This window comes from Lissotriton helveticus, chromosome 4_1 (assembly GCF_964261635.1).
Source record: "Lissotriton helveticus chromosome 4_1, aLisHel1.1, whole genome shotgun sequence".
NCBI classification, from domain to species: Eukaryota; Metazoa; Chordata; class Amphibia; order Caudata; family Salamandridae; genus Lissotriton; species Lissotriton helveticus.
Window position 1 is genome coordinate 102855679 of NC_136063.1, and position 15251 is coordinate 102870929.

General features: G+C 46.7%; 1 protein-coding gene across 1 annotated transcript in view; it reads right to left on the reverse strand.

The window, feature by feature from the left end:
- Window positions 1-15251, reverse strand: part of HGH1 (HGH1 cochaperone) — a 158292-nt gene that overhangs the window by 89446 nt on the left and 53595 nt on the right. Inside the window, exons 4-5 of the mRNA XM_078686518.1 lie at window positions 12650-12748; window positions 2411-2502 (exon numbers count right to left, since the gene is read on the reverse strand). Coding sequence (XP_078542644.1) covers window positions 2411-2502; window positions 12650-12748 — 191 coding nt within the window. The remainder of the gene's footprint in view (window positions 1-2410; window positions 2503-12649; window positions 12749-15251) is intronic.

Here is a 15251-nt window from a genome sequence, read left to right on the forward strand (position 1 = left end):
ACTTCTGTGGGGACACAGCCCCATTTTTATACAGTAAATCCTTTGCCTCAGGGTGCAGGGTGGGGGGAAACCAGTTGCAGCTGGTTTGTGAGCACTGTTGATGGCCCAACCACCCTCTCTATTCACTGGCAGGGCTAGGGTCGTTAGACGCACCACAGGACGGCGGAGCCAGCATTGTCAGGGGAAACCCCAGCCTCATTCAGGACACAGGTACACTCCTCCCCAGCCATCAGCATGCTAATCTCCCACTCACCACCGGGAAGACCCATCCAGACTTCCTGGAGCCTGGCATGCCAGCCAGCTCCAGCCAATCACACGCCAGCACCTTCACAGCACACACATAGCCTTGTCTAGAAGTGGCACTTCCCCACTAGACACATACATGCCGCATACACCATCTCGCAGCATTCAATCACACGAGTTCACACATACCAAACTCGAGCCTGCACTCCCCACACATCAGGAACTACCAGGGACACATACATTCCCCATGCATTCCTATGGGAGGGCAGGCCAACCTCACTCCACGCACTCAGTGCGCACGCACTTTCCACTGGGACACAGTGAAAGTGCGCAGAACCCCAAAAATCACCATCACCAGGTCACCATTGCAAGCAAAAAGTCTAGGGGTGAACCTGCCATAAGGGCCAAGTCAAACAACAGGTCTAACAGGGGTCATTTACAGTCCCACATGTGATCCCCCCATATGCTTGAGTAGAAGGTATTGTGCGTGGCTGGGTTGCGCTTGGGCCAGATTGTACTTGATTTTACTGATTTTGATGTCCGCCCTTTAAAATCAGTCCCGGGTGTCTGAAAATTAGGCCACTTGTGACCTGTTAGAACAATATACCACCTGTAATTAGGTCCACAGAGGGATGGTTCCTTAGAAACCATCAAAAAACACATAGGGGGGGTTCTTACTGCCCTATTCTATGTTTCCTTGCCTCATTCAGACGTGGAAAAAGTGGTGTTGCCAATGGTGGAGCAGACACTGGCTACATCATGGGGAAAATTGCTCTGGTGTCCAAGGCACAATTAGCAACTAAACGAAATAGGAAAAGGAAAGATATGGGCAGAGCCTGAAGAGGATGCTACTGCCTAGGTATGTCCAGGTATCAAAAGATATTAAAATAGAGGCCTTACTCACTTTATCGTGACACGCTTCATCATTGGCGCCTGGCCACACCCTGGATAATTAGGGTTAACTGAACAATTAGGTTCAATAAGAACCCTAAAAAAACTTGTAACGTTTACCCCAGTTACCCTACAAATAAAGACACTCTTTGGGTATACCTGGAGGTATTTTTAGACTTTCTACTCTCTATCTGGATCCTTGCTTATTCAGCAAGATTTTATCTAGGAACTCCCATCCTTTTGTTTGAGTCCGCCCTGGTGGGTCCATCCAACCAGGGTATGGCTAGGCGCCAATGATGAAGCATGTCACAATAAAGTGAGTGAGGCGTCTATTTCAATATCTTTTGATACTTGGGCATCCCTAGGAAGTAGCATCCTCTTTGGACCGTCGGTGGTCTTTTTCCTATTTCGCCCCCTTGCTCGTGTGTCAATCGTGATTTTGGGAGAACGCAAGTGGGTAGGGGTTCTCTTGCTCTCCTTTTATGAGAATAGAAATTATAAATGGTGTCTGGCCAGTCGGCTAGTTCAGGGTGTGCTGGGAGCCACCATTTCCTGCAGTGTCCCCCTCAATGCAGGACTATGATATCAAACATAATAGTCCTGCACAGAAAATCATTTTAAAACTCCTGCAACCATTGCTCCTAAAACAATTGAAGGTTCTGCAAAGACTCAAGCTATACATGGCTGCTCTGTATCCAACCAAGTGACTGTCCACTACTTAGTGTTACACTGAAGTGTTACAGTGAAGTCTAGGTTCTCAAAAGAGCAATGTTCAAAATATTGTTTTCTGGTACCAAGGTCCATCGCTCCTGGGAATCGATTAATCGCAATGTCGGTTTTCTGCAGTGAAAAGTAAAAGAAACTGTGGTGTTAGCCACTTTCAAAATAAGTTATTATATTGTGACTGAAAGTATGCATTTGTGACCAAATCAGGAATGTGGGTTTATGTACTGCAAGCAGCGTGTCTGGTGACCTCGCTTTATCTAATTAAATGAACGAATGTCTTTCAAATCGCTGATAATGGTTTGAGGAACTGGAGATGTTTAACCCTTTAAAGGAAATTAATTCGCAAGATTATCAGGATAGATTTAGCTGAACGTTGTATTAGGGAAAGGCACATGACCCTATTGAGTACATATGTCAATATCAAACATAAGCTCTATAGGAGCACACAGGTTCTGGCTGTGCCTCAAAGGTCACATGGAACCTCATCACTCCATCACCCACTCAAACAGATGGTGCATGCTACAACAGCACAAGATAGAAATTCACATACCAGCGTCACAGCTTCGATCAGCATCTTACGGATATCCGGATCATTCTCCCGCTTCTTGTCTTCTGGCAAGTACTGCAGATCTAGAGGAAGCTCTGGATAAGAAACAAAGCTTGTCGTAAGTGGCTATGAATGAATACAGGATTCCAAAACAACGACTGGACATTACACTCCAATCGCTCACTTGTGAGACAGGTTAAGAATCTAGTGCAGTGGAGGAGCTTGGCGGGCATCCGAGATGGCCGCGTGAGCACAGCGCTCCCCGGACCCCCGCCGCTCCCGGCATAATATCCTGTATGAATCCTGATTTTTCGCGAGGATTTATATAGAGGACGTTGGGCTGATCTACCTGGACCTTTCAGAAATTGATTTGGACACCGGGTGCCTGAGTTATGATGAATTGAACTTTTGGGCTCCGCCCTGGACTGGGTGAGGTTCGGTGGCCGTCTTGGAGTTGAACAACAACGGCAGGGGGATTTGACTGGTGGGTCCCCTTCTTAAGTTTCGGTTTCGATTCTGCCTCAGACTGGGACATTGGTGAGAGGGTCGGGCCAGAACTGGTGCCAGGACACACGTCGGCTGTCGGGCCTTTGGCTGGACTATTTTCCTCGTTTGCTGCCTCTATCCTAGTGATACCCCTCTGGCGGTCCTTTGGTCCCGGGGTCTCCATTTCTGGTGCCCGGTCCGTTGACCCTGCTGAATCTTCTTGTGACGCATCTTCAAAATGGCGGGCGGAGGGGACCGGGAGACGCGCAAGATGAAGACACCTCTGCGCGGGGGTCCGGTCCAATCTAATGTTATGGACCGTTATACCCACTCTAAGGGGTCCCCCGGAGCTGTCCTGCCCGGTCCCAGTGCGTCTGACCACGTAGTGGATGCGTCGACGGAGCCCTCCTTGCAGGACATCATGGGCGCCATTTCTGGCATGAGGGAGTCAATAGGCCAACAGTACGAAACCTTGGCCCACAAACTTGACACTGTGGCAATCGAGGTGAATCTGATTCGTGCCGATCTCTCCAAAACGAACGAAAAGGTGAAGTCATTGGATATCAAATCATCCAGCCTCACGACGGACGTCTCTGAGATACAGACGGAGATTGGCAATCTCCGTAGGGTGAACGATTTCATGACCCGGCGCTTGGAGGACTTTGAGAACAGGGCACGTCGCTGTAATGTTCGCGTGGTTGGTGTGCCGGAGAACCCAGAACCCCACTCGGTTGATCTCCTGGTTGAAGACCTGATCCAGAACCACCTATCTCCATCTGGCCTTAGTAAATTTTTCACAGTGGAGCGTGCACATCGTGTTCCGGGGGGCCAGGGTAAGCCAGGCGCCCCGCCGAGACCTATTGTTGCGAAGCTTTTCCACTATAGAGATCGGGACGCTATCCTGCAGGCTTCGCGGGTGAAGGGCCCGGTGGCCTTTGAGAATGCCACGGTGAATTTTTATCCGGTCTTTTCCCAACAGGTCCAGAAGCAGCGGATGGGATTTCGTGGTGCCAAGAAGCGTCTTAGGGACATGGGGACATGGGGATGCGTTACTCTATGCTCTTTCCGACCAGGCTGCGGGTTGAGTATAATGACCGAACTTTCTTCTTTGATCGGCCGGATGCTGTGAATGACTGGCTGGACTCCCTGCCTAGCCGACCTCCTGAGACTGAGTCCGATGCCCACCCGGGCGGTGCTGAAGGTGGTGTAGAGAGCTGAACATTTCGTCTATACCTGGTGCCTTGTTTTGAATAACTTTTCCAGGGGTGTATGCCTATGTTCCTCTACTGCTTATGTGTTTGATGTATGTTCTTTTTCTCGTCATGGGTCTTGATCGGGGGGCGGGTGGGACGGAGCCTTTCCTCCTCCGGGGTCTTTGTGTAGAATAGGGGTTCTTGGGCGACAGGCACACTGCAGGTTGGGGTGGCTTTTCAGCTTTTTGCAGGGGTGCAGGGTGGGGGGTGTTTTCTTGTTATTTGGGGGGAGGGTGGTAGGGAAGTTTGTTGTTTGTGTGTTCTGTTTTCAAGGCGACTTTATCCTGTATTTGAAAATGTTTTTGGTGTCATGCTCATTGGTGGGGGGTTTTGGCTTTGTCGGGTGGGATGGGGGGTAGCGGGTTGAGATTTGTTTCGTGGAACGTTAACGGTCTGGGAGATCGTATCAAACGAAGTGTGGTGTTGAAATGTATACGACGTTTATCTCCTGATATTGTTTTCCTGCAGGAGACTCATTTGGTAGGCAATGTTTGTCATGCAATGAATAGGTGGGGCTATCGCCTCGTGGCACATTCGGGGTTTACCTCGGGTTCTAGGGGTGTGGGTATCCTTGTTCGGGCTTCCCTCCCCCTAGCTATTGATGATGTGATTCAGGATGACCGGGGGCGGTATGCTGTCCTTGTGGGTCGCTATGAGGGTCGTGCCCTCTCCTTATTCACTGTTTATGTGCCCCCCGGCTTACAGACTTCTACCTTTTCAGATTTGGGCCGTGTCTTGTTGGACCTCCCTGATAGTACTCTCTTTCTGGCTGGTGATTTTAATTCGGTGTTCTCTGGTCTCCACGATCGCCACCCCCCTAGAGATACTCCTGCGGCCCAACAGTGGTTGGGTGGATTTTTGGATACCTTTGGCTTGGTGGATTGCTGGAGGCTTTTGCACCCCACTCAGCTTCAGTACACCTTTCATTCTGGGGCCCATGGGAGTCTGTCTAGGCTGGATTATTTCCTGATGCCTGCGGCTCAGTCGCCAGCGGTGCGTGAGATTGTACACCTACCCAGGGGTATCTCTGACCACTCTCCGCTCTGGCTTCGTTTTGAGGTTGGAGTGGAGGCAGTGGGCCGGGTGGCTCCCATCAATCCGTGGTACCTTACCTCCCCCGAGACCCGCAGCCTTTTGCTTAAATCTTTGGACGCGTATTTTCTGGATAACGAGGGGTCTGTTTCCTCAGCTGTGTCCCTATGGGAGGCCTTTAAGACGGTGATTCGTGGGCAGGCCCTCTCCCTTATTGTTGAAGCTAAGAGGGCGAGGAATAGAGAGGTGGTGGATCTTCAGGGAGAGATTTCTGCATTGGAGGATGCTTTGGAATCTGGTGTCACGTCTGCGAAACTCCATGCCCTGGGTCTGAAACAATTTGCCTATAAGTCCATGGTCACAGATGCTGCTAAAGTGATGTTTCGGGAGCAACAGGGACGTTTGTATGATGTGGGTGACAAAGCGGGTAAATTGCTGGCATGGCTGGATAAGAAGGAGAGGGCTAATCGTGTGGTACCCGTGATTCAGTCTTTGAGTGGTGAGAGTGTGACGGACCCGATTGGAATAGTTGACCGTTTTGCTGAGTATTTCCGTGTGGTGTATACCCCTGTGTCTGTGAGAGATGTGGCTGACTCTCGCCTTCTATTGCGTGATATAGCTCTGCCCAGTGTTTCCGATTTGGATCGTGTGGCGTTGGACTCCCCCTTTACTGTTGATGAGATAGCTACTGCCATCCGTTCACTCCGTTCGGGCAAAGCATTGGGCCCGAACGGGTTGCCAATTGAACTGTACAAATTGCGTCCCGACAGGGTGGCTCCGTATCTTCGCGCCATGTTTCTAGAGTCCCGGGAACGGGGTATTCTCCCTTATGATCAGCGACTGGCCACGATAGTTGTCATCCCCAAGGATGGTAAACCGCGAGATCTTTGTTCCTCCTACAGGCCCATATCCCTGCTAAATGTTGAACCCAAGGTATTGGCGAAACTCCTGGCGTCCCGCCTCCTGACGGTCGTTAGTGGCTTGGTCCATCCAGATCAATCCGGATTTATCCCGCATCGCAACACGGCTCTGAACCTACGTCGTCTTCACGGCGCGATTGCGAGGGCGGGGCTTCTGACGGAGCCGGCCATTTTGGCATCGTTGGATGCCTCAATGGCTTTTGACACGGTGGAATGGCCTTATCTTTGGGCGGCTCTTGAGAAATTTGGTTTCGGGCCTGAGTTTATTGGTTGGATCAAGTTATTATATGCGGAACCTCTGGCACAAGTAGTGGTCAATGGTAGGGTTTCGGCTCCTTTCACCCTTGGTAGAGGTACCCGTCAGGGATGCCCCTTGTCTCCGTTGCTTTTTGCACTCGCCCTGGAACCATTGGCTGCTTGGCTTCGGTGGGAACCTTCGCTCAAGGGGATTCGCTGGTCTCCGGACTTTGAGGACCGCGTTTCACTTTACGCGGACGACATTCTTTTATATCTCACCTCCCCGCGCAAATCTCTGTCTGTTTTATTTGACGTTCTTGCTTCCTTTGGTGCCAACTCAGGCCTCGTTATTAACTGGGCCAAGTCCTGCGTGTATGTTCTTTCGGGTGTTTTGCCCCCGTTGCCGAGCAGACTTCCTATCCAGGTGGTCCAGTCTGGCTTCAAATATTTAGGGATCTTTATTACGTTGGACTCCTCGCTCCGCTTTGAGCGTAATCTCCTCCCCCCGTTGCTTAGATTGCGACTGGATGTGGCCCGTTGGCGTAAGCTTCCTTTGTCTCCTCTGGGCAGGGCGGCCCTGTTTAAAATGATGTCCTTGCCGCGGTTCCTTTACGCGCTCCATAACTCCTATGACGCAATCCCCAAGACCTATTTCCGAGAGATCGAGAGTCTTCAAAGGCAATTGATTTGGGACGGGCGTCCACGTATTGCCCTCGCGAAACTCACCATCCCTTGGTACGACGGGGGCATGGCGCTCCCCGATATCAAGCGATATTACTGGGCTTCCCAGTTGTCTGCTATTAATCACGTGATGTTTTCACCGGGTCGGAATCCTGCGTTCGAGATGGATAGACTTCAGCTGCCGGGTGGGGACTTTAATAGAGCGCTTTATTCTCGATCAGCCGGGCGCCATCTTGTGGGCCCATCCAGGATTGCAGTAACTGTATGGCGAGCCGCGAATGTGAGTTTGGGATGGGAGGATCGACTGACGCTGGCGACGCCGCTTTATGCCTCGGAACGTTTGGGCTGTCTCTGGTCTACCAAGGGTTTCGACCGCTGGGATATGATTGGGATTTGTAAGGTGGGTGATGTGTGCTCGAAAGGTAGTGTGAAGTCGTTCCAGGCCCTCCAGGCGGAATATGGTTTGAATGGTAGGGAATTTTTTCGTTATCTGCAGGTCCGGCACGCCCTCGCCTCAGTTTTGACTCCTGATGAGGCCCTGCCCGAGTCTTCCCCCCTCGAAGATCGTGTCCTTGATGGGCACCTGCCTGATAGCACTATTTCCCTGATCTATAAGAAGCTGATCAATAATCGGGCGGACTTATTGGCCCGACTTCGGGAGGCTTGGGTCAGCGATGGGTTGGAACTGGACGACGAAGATTGGCAATCGGCACTCTCTTCTCCCAAGGAGGTAGCCATTCCTGCCCATCTCCGTTTGGTTCAACTTAAGATCCTTCATCGAGTGTATGTCACTGGTCCGCGTCTGGTAACGATGGGCTTTTCCTTGGATGGGTTATGTAAGCGTGGTTGTGGGTCGAGTGCTACCTTTTTACACATTCTTTGGGAGTGCCCGGTTGTGGCGGCTTACTGGACTGCTGTGCTTGAGGTGATGACTGACGTGACTGGTGTGGCCCTGCGGCCGGAGCCTCGACGATGTCTGTTGAATGTGTGGGAGCCCACTGACTACTCTGTGGCCCAGACCAGATGGGCTACCTTGGGTTACATGATTGCGAAACGGGATGTTGCGCAACTCTGGGGCGCTTCCAGGCCCCCTGAGGTCTCGAAATGGGAGGATAACATGGACTGGTCCATGTTTCGTGAGAAGACTGTTTATGTGGCCAGGGGCAGACCCAGGGCGTGGACGAAGATTTGGGGCCAGTGGAATGAATATCGTGGGGATATCTGTACCCCTCCCCTTGTAGGCACTGCTGAGGTTATCTTATCTCCCTAGGCGAGCGTTCCCGGAACCCTTTCATGCTGTTTTTTGCATTTTCGATTCTCCCCGCTGCTCCCCTTCCTCCCCGACCTTGTTGGAGCCTCAGGGCTCTGGGTATGTTCTCCTGTTCGTGGACCATCCCCTCCGTTCTTTGGGCTGACCTTAATTACCATGCATTCGCCTTTTTAGTGTTTGTTTTGCTTTTTGTATAAAATAAAAATTCAAAATGCTCTGTGACATGTGAGGAGTAATGCTTTGTGCTGGATTTGTACCTGACCACGGGTGTACATTTCTAATTCATGCCTTGTGCCTTATTATTAGCGGCCAGCCCGTGAGGTTGTAGGCCCATTCTTGTATTTTTCTATGCTTGCTCAAATAAAGGTTTTTGAAAAGAAAAAAAAAAAAAAGAATCTAGTGCAGTGATTTGGATCCAATGTGAACCTGGCATAGTTGACTCATTCTTTCATCTCTCCAGTGTCGCTAGACTTAGTCCCACTAAGTTGGGTAACAACATTGCCTGTCTTTAAGCGACATCAACTTGCACCAAGATCATTTCCTCAAATTCTATAGACATGGTTCATAAAAACGGGATCAGAGCAGAATAAAATGGGAATCATTATTTAATGTTGAAACTACTGTGAGAAAACAAAGCTGAATATTTTGTGAAACAAGAACGCGTAAGACACAGTGACCAAACTTCCAAGCCCCCAAAAATTGATTCAGTACTACCCAATGTGGGCCGGCTATCTAGACTCTCATCTAGTCAGAACATATCACTTAACAACACTCCTGTAAAAGATCAACAAACAATCAGCCATAAACAAAAATCCCAATAAGGGCTCACCAACCCAATCCTTCTCAAGTCTTGAAACAAGTCCCACCTACCCAGTTGGAAAGTGTCTCTTAAAACTACTTCGACTTCAACTAGCTCAAAGATAACCCTATTGGCATTTGCAGCATAAATCTGTTTACGAAAGATGTTTGCCAAATTAACTGTCAAAATTCTGAAAAATGTGTCCATTGCTTACAACCAGCTTATGAGAGAATTATTTTCTACCTCTCCGACCGGGTCAGGCTGACAGTAGTGGGAGTGTGGCTCATCGGAGCCAAACGGTGAAGGATTTGGTCCCCTACATGTGGAAGAGGGCCCTTGTTGATGTCTTCACACGTCCAGGCTAGACAACTAACAACGAACCCGACCACCAAATTTCAGCCGTTTATTCAACCTCTTCCATGATCCATTCAAAGGGAGAGAAGCATTAAAATCACAGATGTGTTCCACTTGTACAGAAATCATTGCTAGGTCCCACCCAGAGCGTGATGAACCAACTGTAAAATATAGGAGCAGCATATTAGCTCTATATGTTCTTGAGCCCGCATCACCACCAACATGAAAAAGGTCTCATTTTTACAGTGTAAGTTTCTAAACAACTTACTATCATCAGGAATACTGCTAACGTCTATTGTGTGCACACTCACAATCTGTAATCTGATGGATATTTTTCTGATCTATGGTGTGCAGACCTATGTAAAATCTGAATAACGGGACTAATGTATATAGTTGAACATATACAATGCCCCCAGCACTTAATGAGGAAATCCATGAGAAATGTGCAATCACAAACAACTTTGCTAATTTGTAAATATGACGCTCTACAGTCTCTAATCTGAAGTGTGTGAATCCAACACATTTATAACAACAAGCAGTTGCACCAACGCTGAACATTTCAGAGGCATAAGCTCATGAGCCTTACCAAACCGAATTAAATGTGTAAATATCTGTGGCGGAACCCATTAGCCATTACTTCTGTAATTTAAAAGCTTTTTCTGATGTTTGACCTTTGACCTTACAAGATATGTATAAACCATGTAATTGGAGGAATGGCCACGCGTTCTCAAATGTCTAAGATCTGAGTCCAATAGACATGTATAAGGAAGAAGCAACAGTTCCAACATCTAAGACCTGTGTCTGTACAGGCGCTCGTATAAAGGACCATAGAACATAAACGTGCCTAAGGAGTGCCTTTATACTGTAGATTCTACTTTCTGCGCATTAAGTGCTTGCAGGGGCGGCTGGTGACATTTGAAAGTGGTAGGGCGTAAACTGATTTGCATATTGCACCGCAGCGAGCGAGCCCGAACCACCTTGCATCCATCCATACATCATTCATGCATCCACCCATCCATCCACCCACCCACCCATCCATCCACCAATTCTGCATCCATCCTGCATCCATCATTCATTCATGCATCCACCCATCCATCCAGCATCCATCATTCATTCATGCATTCACCCATCCATCCTGCATCCATCATTCATTCATGCATCCACCCATCCATCCATCCTGCATCCATCATTCATTCATGCATCCACCCATCCATCCACCCATCCATCCACCCACCCATCCATCCATCCATCCATCATTCATTCATGCATCCATCCATCCACCCATCCATCCACCCATCCATCATCCATCCTGCATCCATTCCTGCATCCATTCATGTGTCCACCCATCCATCCATCCACCCATCCTGCATCCATCATTCATTCATGCACCCATCCATCCACCCATCCATCCATCCTGCATCCATCATTCATTCATGCACCCATCCATCCATCCACCCATCCATCCTGCATCCATCATTCATTCATCCACCCATCCTGCATCCATCCTGCATCCATCATTCATTCATGCATCCACCCATCCATCCACCCATCCATCCACCCATCATTCATTCATGCATCCATCCATCCACCCATCCATCCACCCATCCATCATCCATCCTGCATCCATTCCTGCATCCATTCATGTGTCCACCCATCCACCCATCCTGCATCCATCATTCATTCATGCACCCATCCATCCATCCATCCTGCATCCATCATTCATTCATCCACCCATCCATCCATCCATCCACCCATCCACCCATCCAGCATCAATCCATCATTCATTCATGCATCCATCCACCCACCCACCCATCCATCCTCCATTCCTGCATCCATTCCTGCATCCATTCATGCATCCACCCATCCATCCATCCATCCATCCTGCATCCATCATTCATTCATGCACCCATCCATCCACCCTGCACCCATCCTGCATCCATCATTCATTCATGCATCCGCCCATCCATTCATCCACCCATCATTCATCCTGCATCCATTCATGTGTCCACCCATCCATCCTGCATCCATCATTCATTCATCCACCCATCCTGCATCCATCATTCATTCATCCATCCACCCATCCTGCATCCATCATTCATTCATGCACCCATCCATCCACCCATCCATCCTGCATCCATCATTCATTCATCCACCCATCCTGCATCCATCCTGCATCCATCATTCATTCATGCATCCACCCATCCATTCATCCACCCATCATTCATCCATCATCCATCCATCCACCCATCCTGCATCCATCATTCATTCATGCACCCATCCATCCACCCTGCATCCATCCTGCATCCATCCTGCATCCATCATTCATTCATCTACCCATCCACCCATCCTGCATCCATCCTGCATCCATCATTCATTCATGCATCCACCCATCCATTCATCCACCCATCATTCATCCTGCATCCATTCATGCATCCACCCATCCTGCATCCATCATTCATGTATTTTTATGACCATATAACTTGCACACAGCTTGTCAGTGTTTAATACCAGTCTCGAACCTTGTACTCCAGCACCAATGATACATGATTAATATTAATTGTTTTTAAAAACATGTATTTATTCGACACCAATTTCACACCTTACTCGGAACATCATTTTTATTTGTATTTTAAAATATCTATTTATTTAACACCAAAGTAAGTCATGTATACATTTCTATGGTTCGATAAGAGGCTCGAACCTGGTTTCCCAGCACCAAAGTCGGGGCCGTGCTATCGGTCAGGGGTTATGTAACCGGGCTATGTAGTGACCAGCCAATCCTGCGCCAGGATTGGCTGGGGGGGCACCATGACTCCTCGCCCAGTCGCCCTTTGTAACCCCGGGGGCTGCGGCCCGCCCCCTGGTCCTCTCTCTAAGGGGGAATTCACAAGAAAACTATCTGCGCATGCGCGGGCATGTTTGTGCCCAAAAATACACTTGCGCAGCTGCAGCAGCCCGATCCTCCCCCCCCCTTTGCGCACTCCGGGAAGGTCGGGTGTCTCCCGGTTTCCCGACCGGCAGATAGCGCGATTTTTTAAAATAATTGTGTTTGGCTTCTAGTGACGACGTGGTGGGTCCATGGGGCTTAGTGGGGCTTCGCCCCTACGCCCCAATGGACGCACCGCGCCTGATGTGCTTGGAATACATTTTCTCACATGTCTGTTAAGGTTTTAGTGAAAGGTAAAAGGTTTTCCAGCCCTGCCTCCTTACGTTCCATTTCCTCTTCTGATAACTCCTCTGGGCCAGCCAATGGTAGCAACAGGAATGGAAGCAGGTCCACAGCATCACTAAGCAACCATTCGTGGCAAGCTGCAGAGAAAGACAAATACGAGTGACAACGGTGTGCTATCGTTACATGCCATTGGTAACATCACAGCTAAATTACATCGCAGTCGTTACATTGGAGGTAAAATAGTTCAAAGGTGGCTTTTCACTACGTTTACATCGTGGTAGTATACATCATGTACTTTTTTATGGTCTTAAGTGACAATCATATGTATAATTATATTTTAAATATATTTTCACTAACACAAAAAGGTTGAAGTAACATTTACTTAGGTGATGAAATGACATACAAACTAACGTTTAAAAACCTTAAAAACACAGATATTCGCCAGTAATGGTGATCCTGTTCCTGCACAAGTTCTTACAAACCAACAACCCAACTTTCACCCTTTATAATCAGCAATAGCGTTGTATTGTATTCACTGTTCCAAAATAATCTTTGACCGAGCAATGTGCTACCGCTCATCATAACCAAGTGGTTGTCCATTGAGCAACCTGCAAAAAATATTTATTTTTTTGTACCCTAAGCCTGGTCCCCTGCTTTGTTATTTTACTTAATCTCCAAAAAGAAAAAATCCAGAAAACAAAAATGTCAACAAAAAAATAAACGTTGTACCTTATGTTGTTAGCCATGTCTGTCCCTGACATTTAAAGTTTGTGACTATAGAACAGAGTCCAGAAGTAGTAATGTTAGATTTGCAAAAATAAGGTTGCCATATTTGCAAAAACCTTTTGCAAATCCAATGATGTTATTTGAACAAACCTATTTCCAAACTGGTCAGTTCACAAAATACTGAATCATAGTTACTCACAATCCTACCTTTCCCATGATTATTCATAAGATCGGTTACAAATTGACACCTACAACGATTTTCTGTCATCACACAGATGATGACCAGCTGGGGTCAGTAGGCCACCAATTTTGTGATCTTTTCACTGATTGGCTGGTTGCAACTCGAAGACAAATATTGCGGCTGCAATTACAGAACCCGGTCCCCATGTCCTGAAGTAAGGAACAAAACAAGCATTGGAAATGCAATAGGTCTCGCATTTGCTGGAGCTATTTGCATTGTAAATGGCAATGTTTTGTACTTTGCAATAGGTCTTGTATTTGTTGGAGCTATTCACATTGTAAATGGCAGTGTTTTTTATTTACCCTTGGGGTTTTACATAGCGCGAACTTAACAGCCTCAGTTATGAATTTCGATTCATCAAAGTTTTGTGAGCCCTGAAATTTGCACAAGTAAAGTGCTAACAGTATAAATATAGGCACTGTTTAATAAACAAAGCCACTACAATGCAAGAGCAAAGGTGAGCGAGTGACTGCTTCAGGATTGACGGAGTTGCTTACAATCACTGCCCGTTAAAGCTAGCTAGCCCGCTACTATGAGTTTATCAAACTTAGTGATATGTTTTCTTATGTTATGCTATGCAATGCTATGTTTTGTTGTATTTTGTTATGCTATGTTTTGTTTTGTTATGCTATGCTTTGTTTTGTTATGCTATGCTATGTTTTGTTATGCTATGTTTTGTTAAGCTATGCTTTGTTGTGTTTTGTTATGCTGTTTTGTGTTTTGTTATGCTATGCTTTGTTTTGTTATGCTGTGTTTTGTTGTGTTTTGCATGCTATGTTTTGTTTTATGCTATGCTATGTGTTATGCTATGTTTTGTTGTGTTTTGTTATGCTATGTTTTGTTGTGTTATGCTATTCTATGTTTTGCTATGCTATTTTTTTTGCTATGCTATGTTTTTTTGCTATGCTTTGTTTTGTTATGCTATGTTTTGTTTTGTTATGCTATGTTTTGTAATGCTATGTTTTGTTTTGTTATGCTATGTTTTGTTTTGTAATGCTATATTTTGTTATGCTATGCTATGTTTTGTTATGCTCTGCTATGTTTTGCTATGCTATGCTTTGTTTTGTTATGCTATGTTTTGTTTTGTTATGCTATGTTTTGTTGTGTTCTTTTATGCTATGCTATGCTTTGTTATGCTATGTTTTGTTGTGTTTTGTTATGCTTTGTTGTGTGTTATGCTATGCTATGTTTTGTTATTCTATGCTATTTTTTGTTATGCTATGCTATGTTTTGTTGTGTTTTGTTATGCTATGCTGTGTTTTGTTATGCTATGTTGTGTTTTGTTGTTTTGTTATACTATGCTAAGTTTTGTTGTGTTTTGCTATGCTATGCTATGCTTTGTTGTGTTTTGCTATGCTATGCTCTTTTGTTATGCTATGTTTTGTTGTGTTTTGTTATGTTTTGTTGTGTTTTGTTATGCTATGTTTTGTTATGCTATGTTTTGTTGTGTTTTGTTATGCTATGTTTTGTTATGCTGTTTTGTTGTGTTTTGTTATGCTATGCTATGTTTTGTTGTGTGTTATGCTATGCTATGTTTTGTGGTGCTTTGCTATGCTATGTTTTGGTGTGTTATGCTGTTTTGTTTTGCTTTGCTATGTTTTTTTTGTTATGCTATGCTATGATTTGTTACGTTATGTTGTGTTAGGCTAGGCTAGGGTATGTTGTGTTAGGCT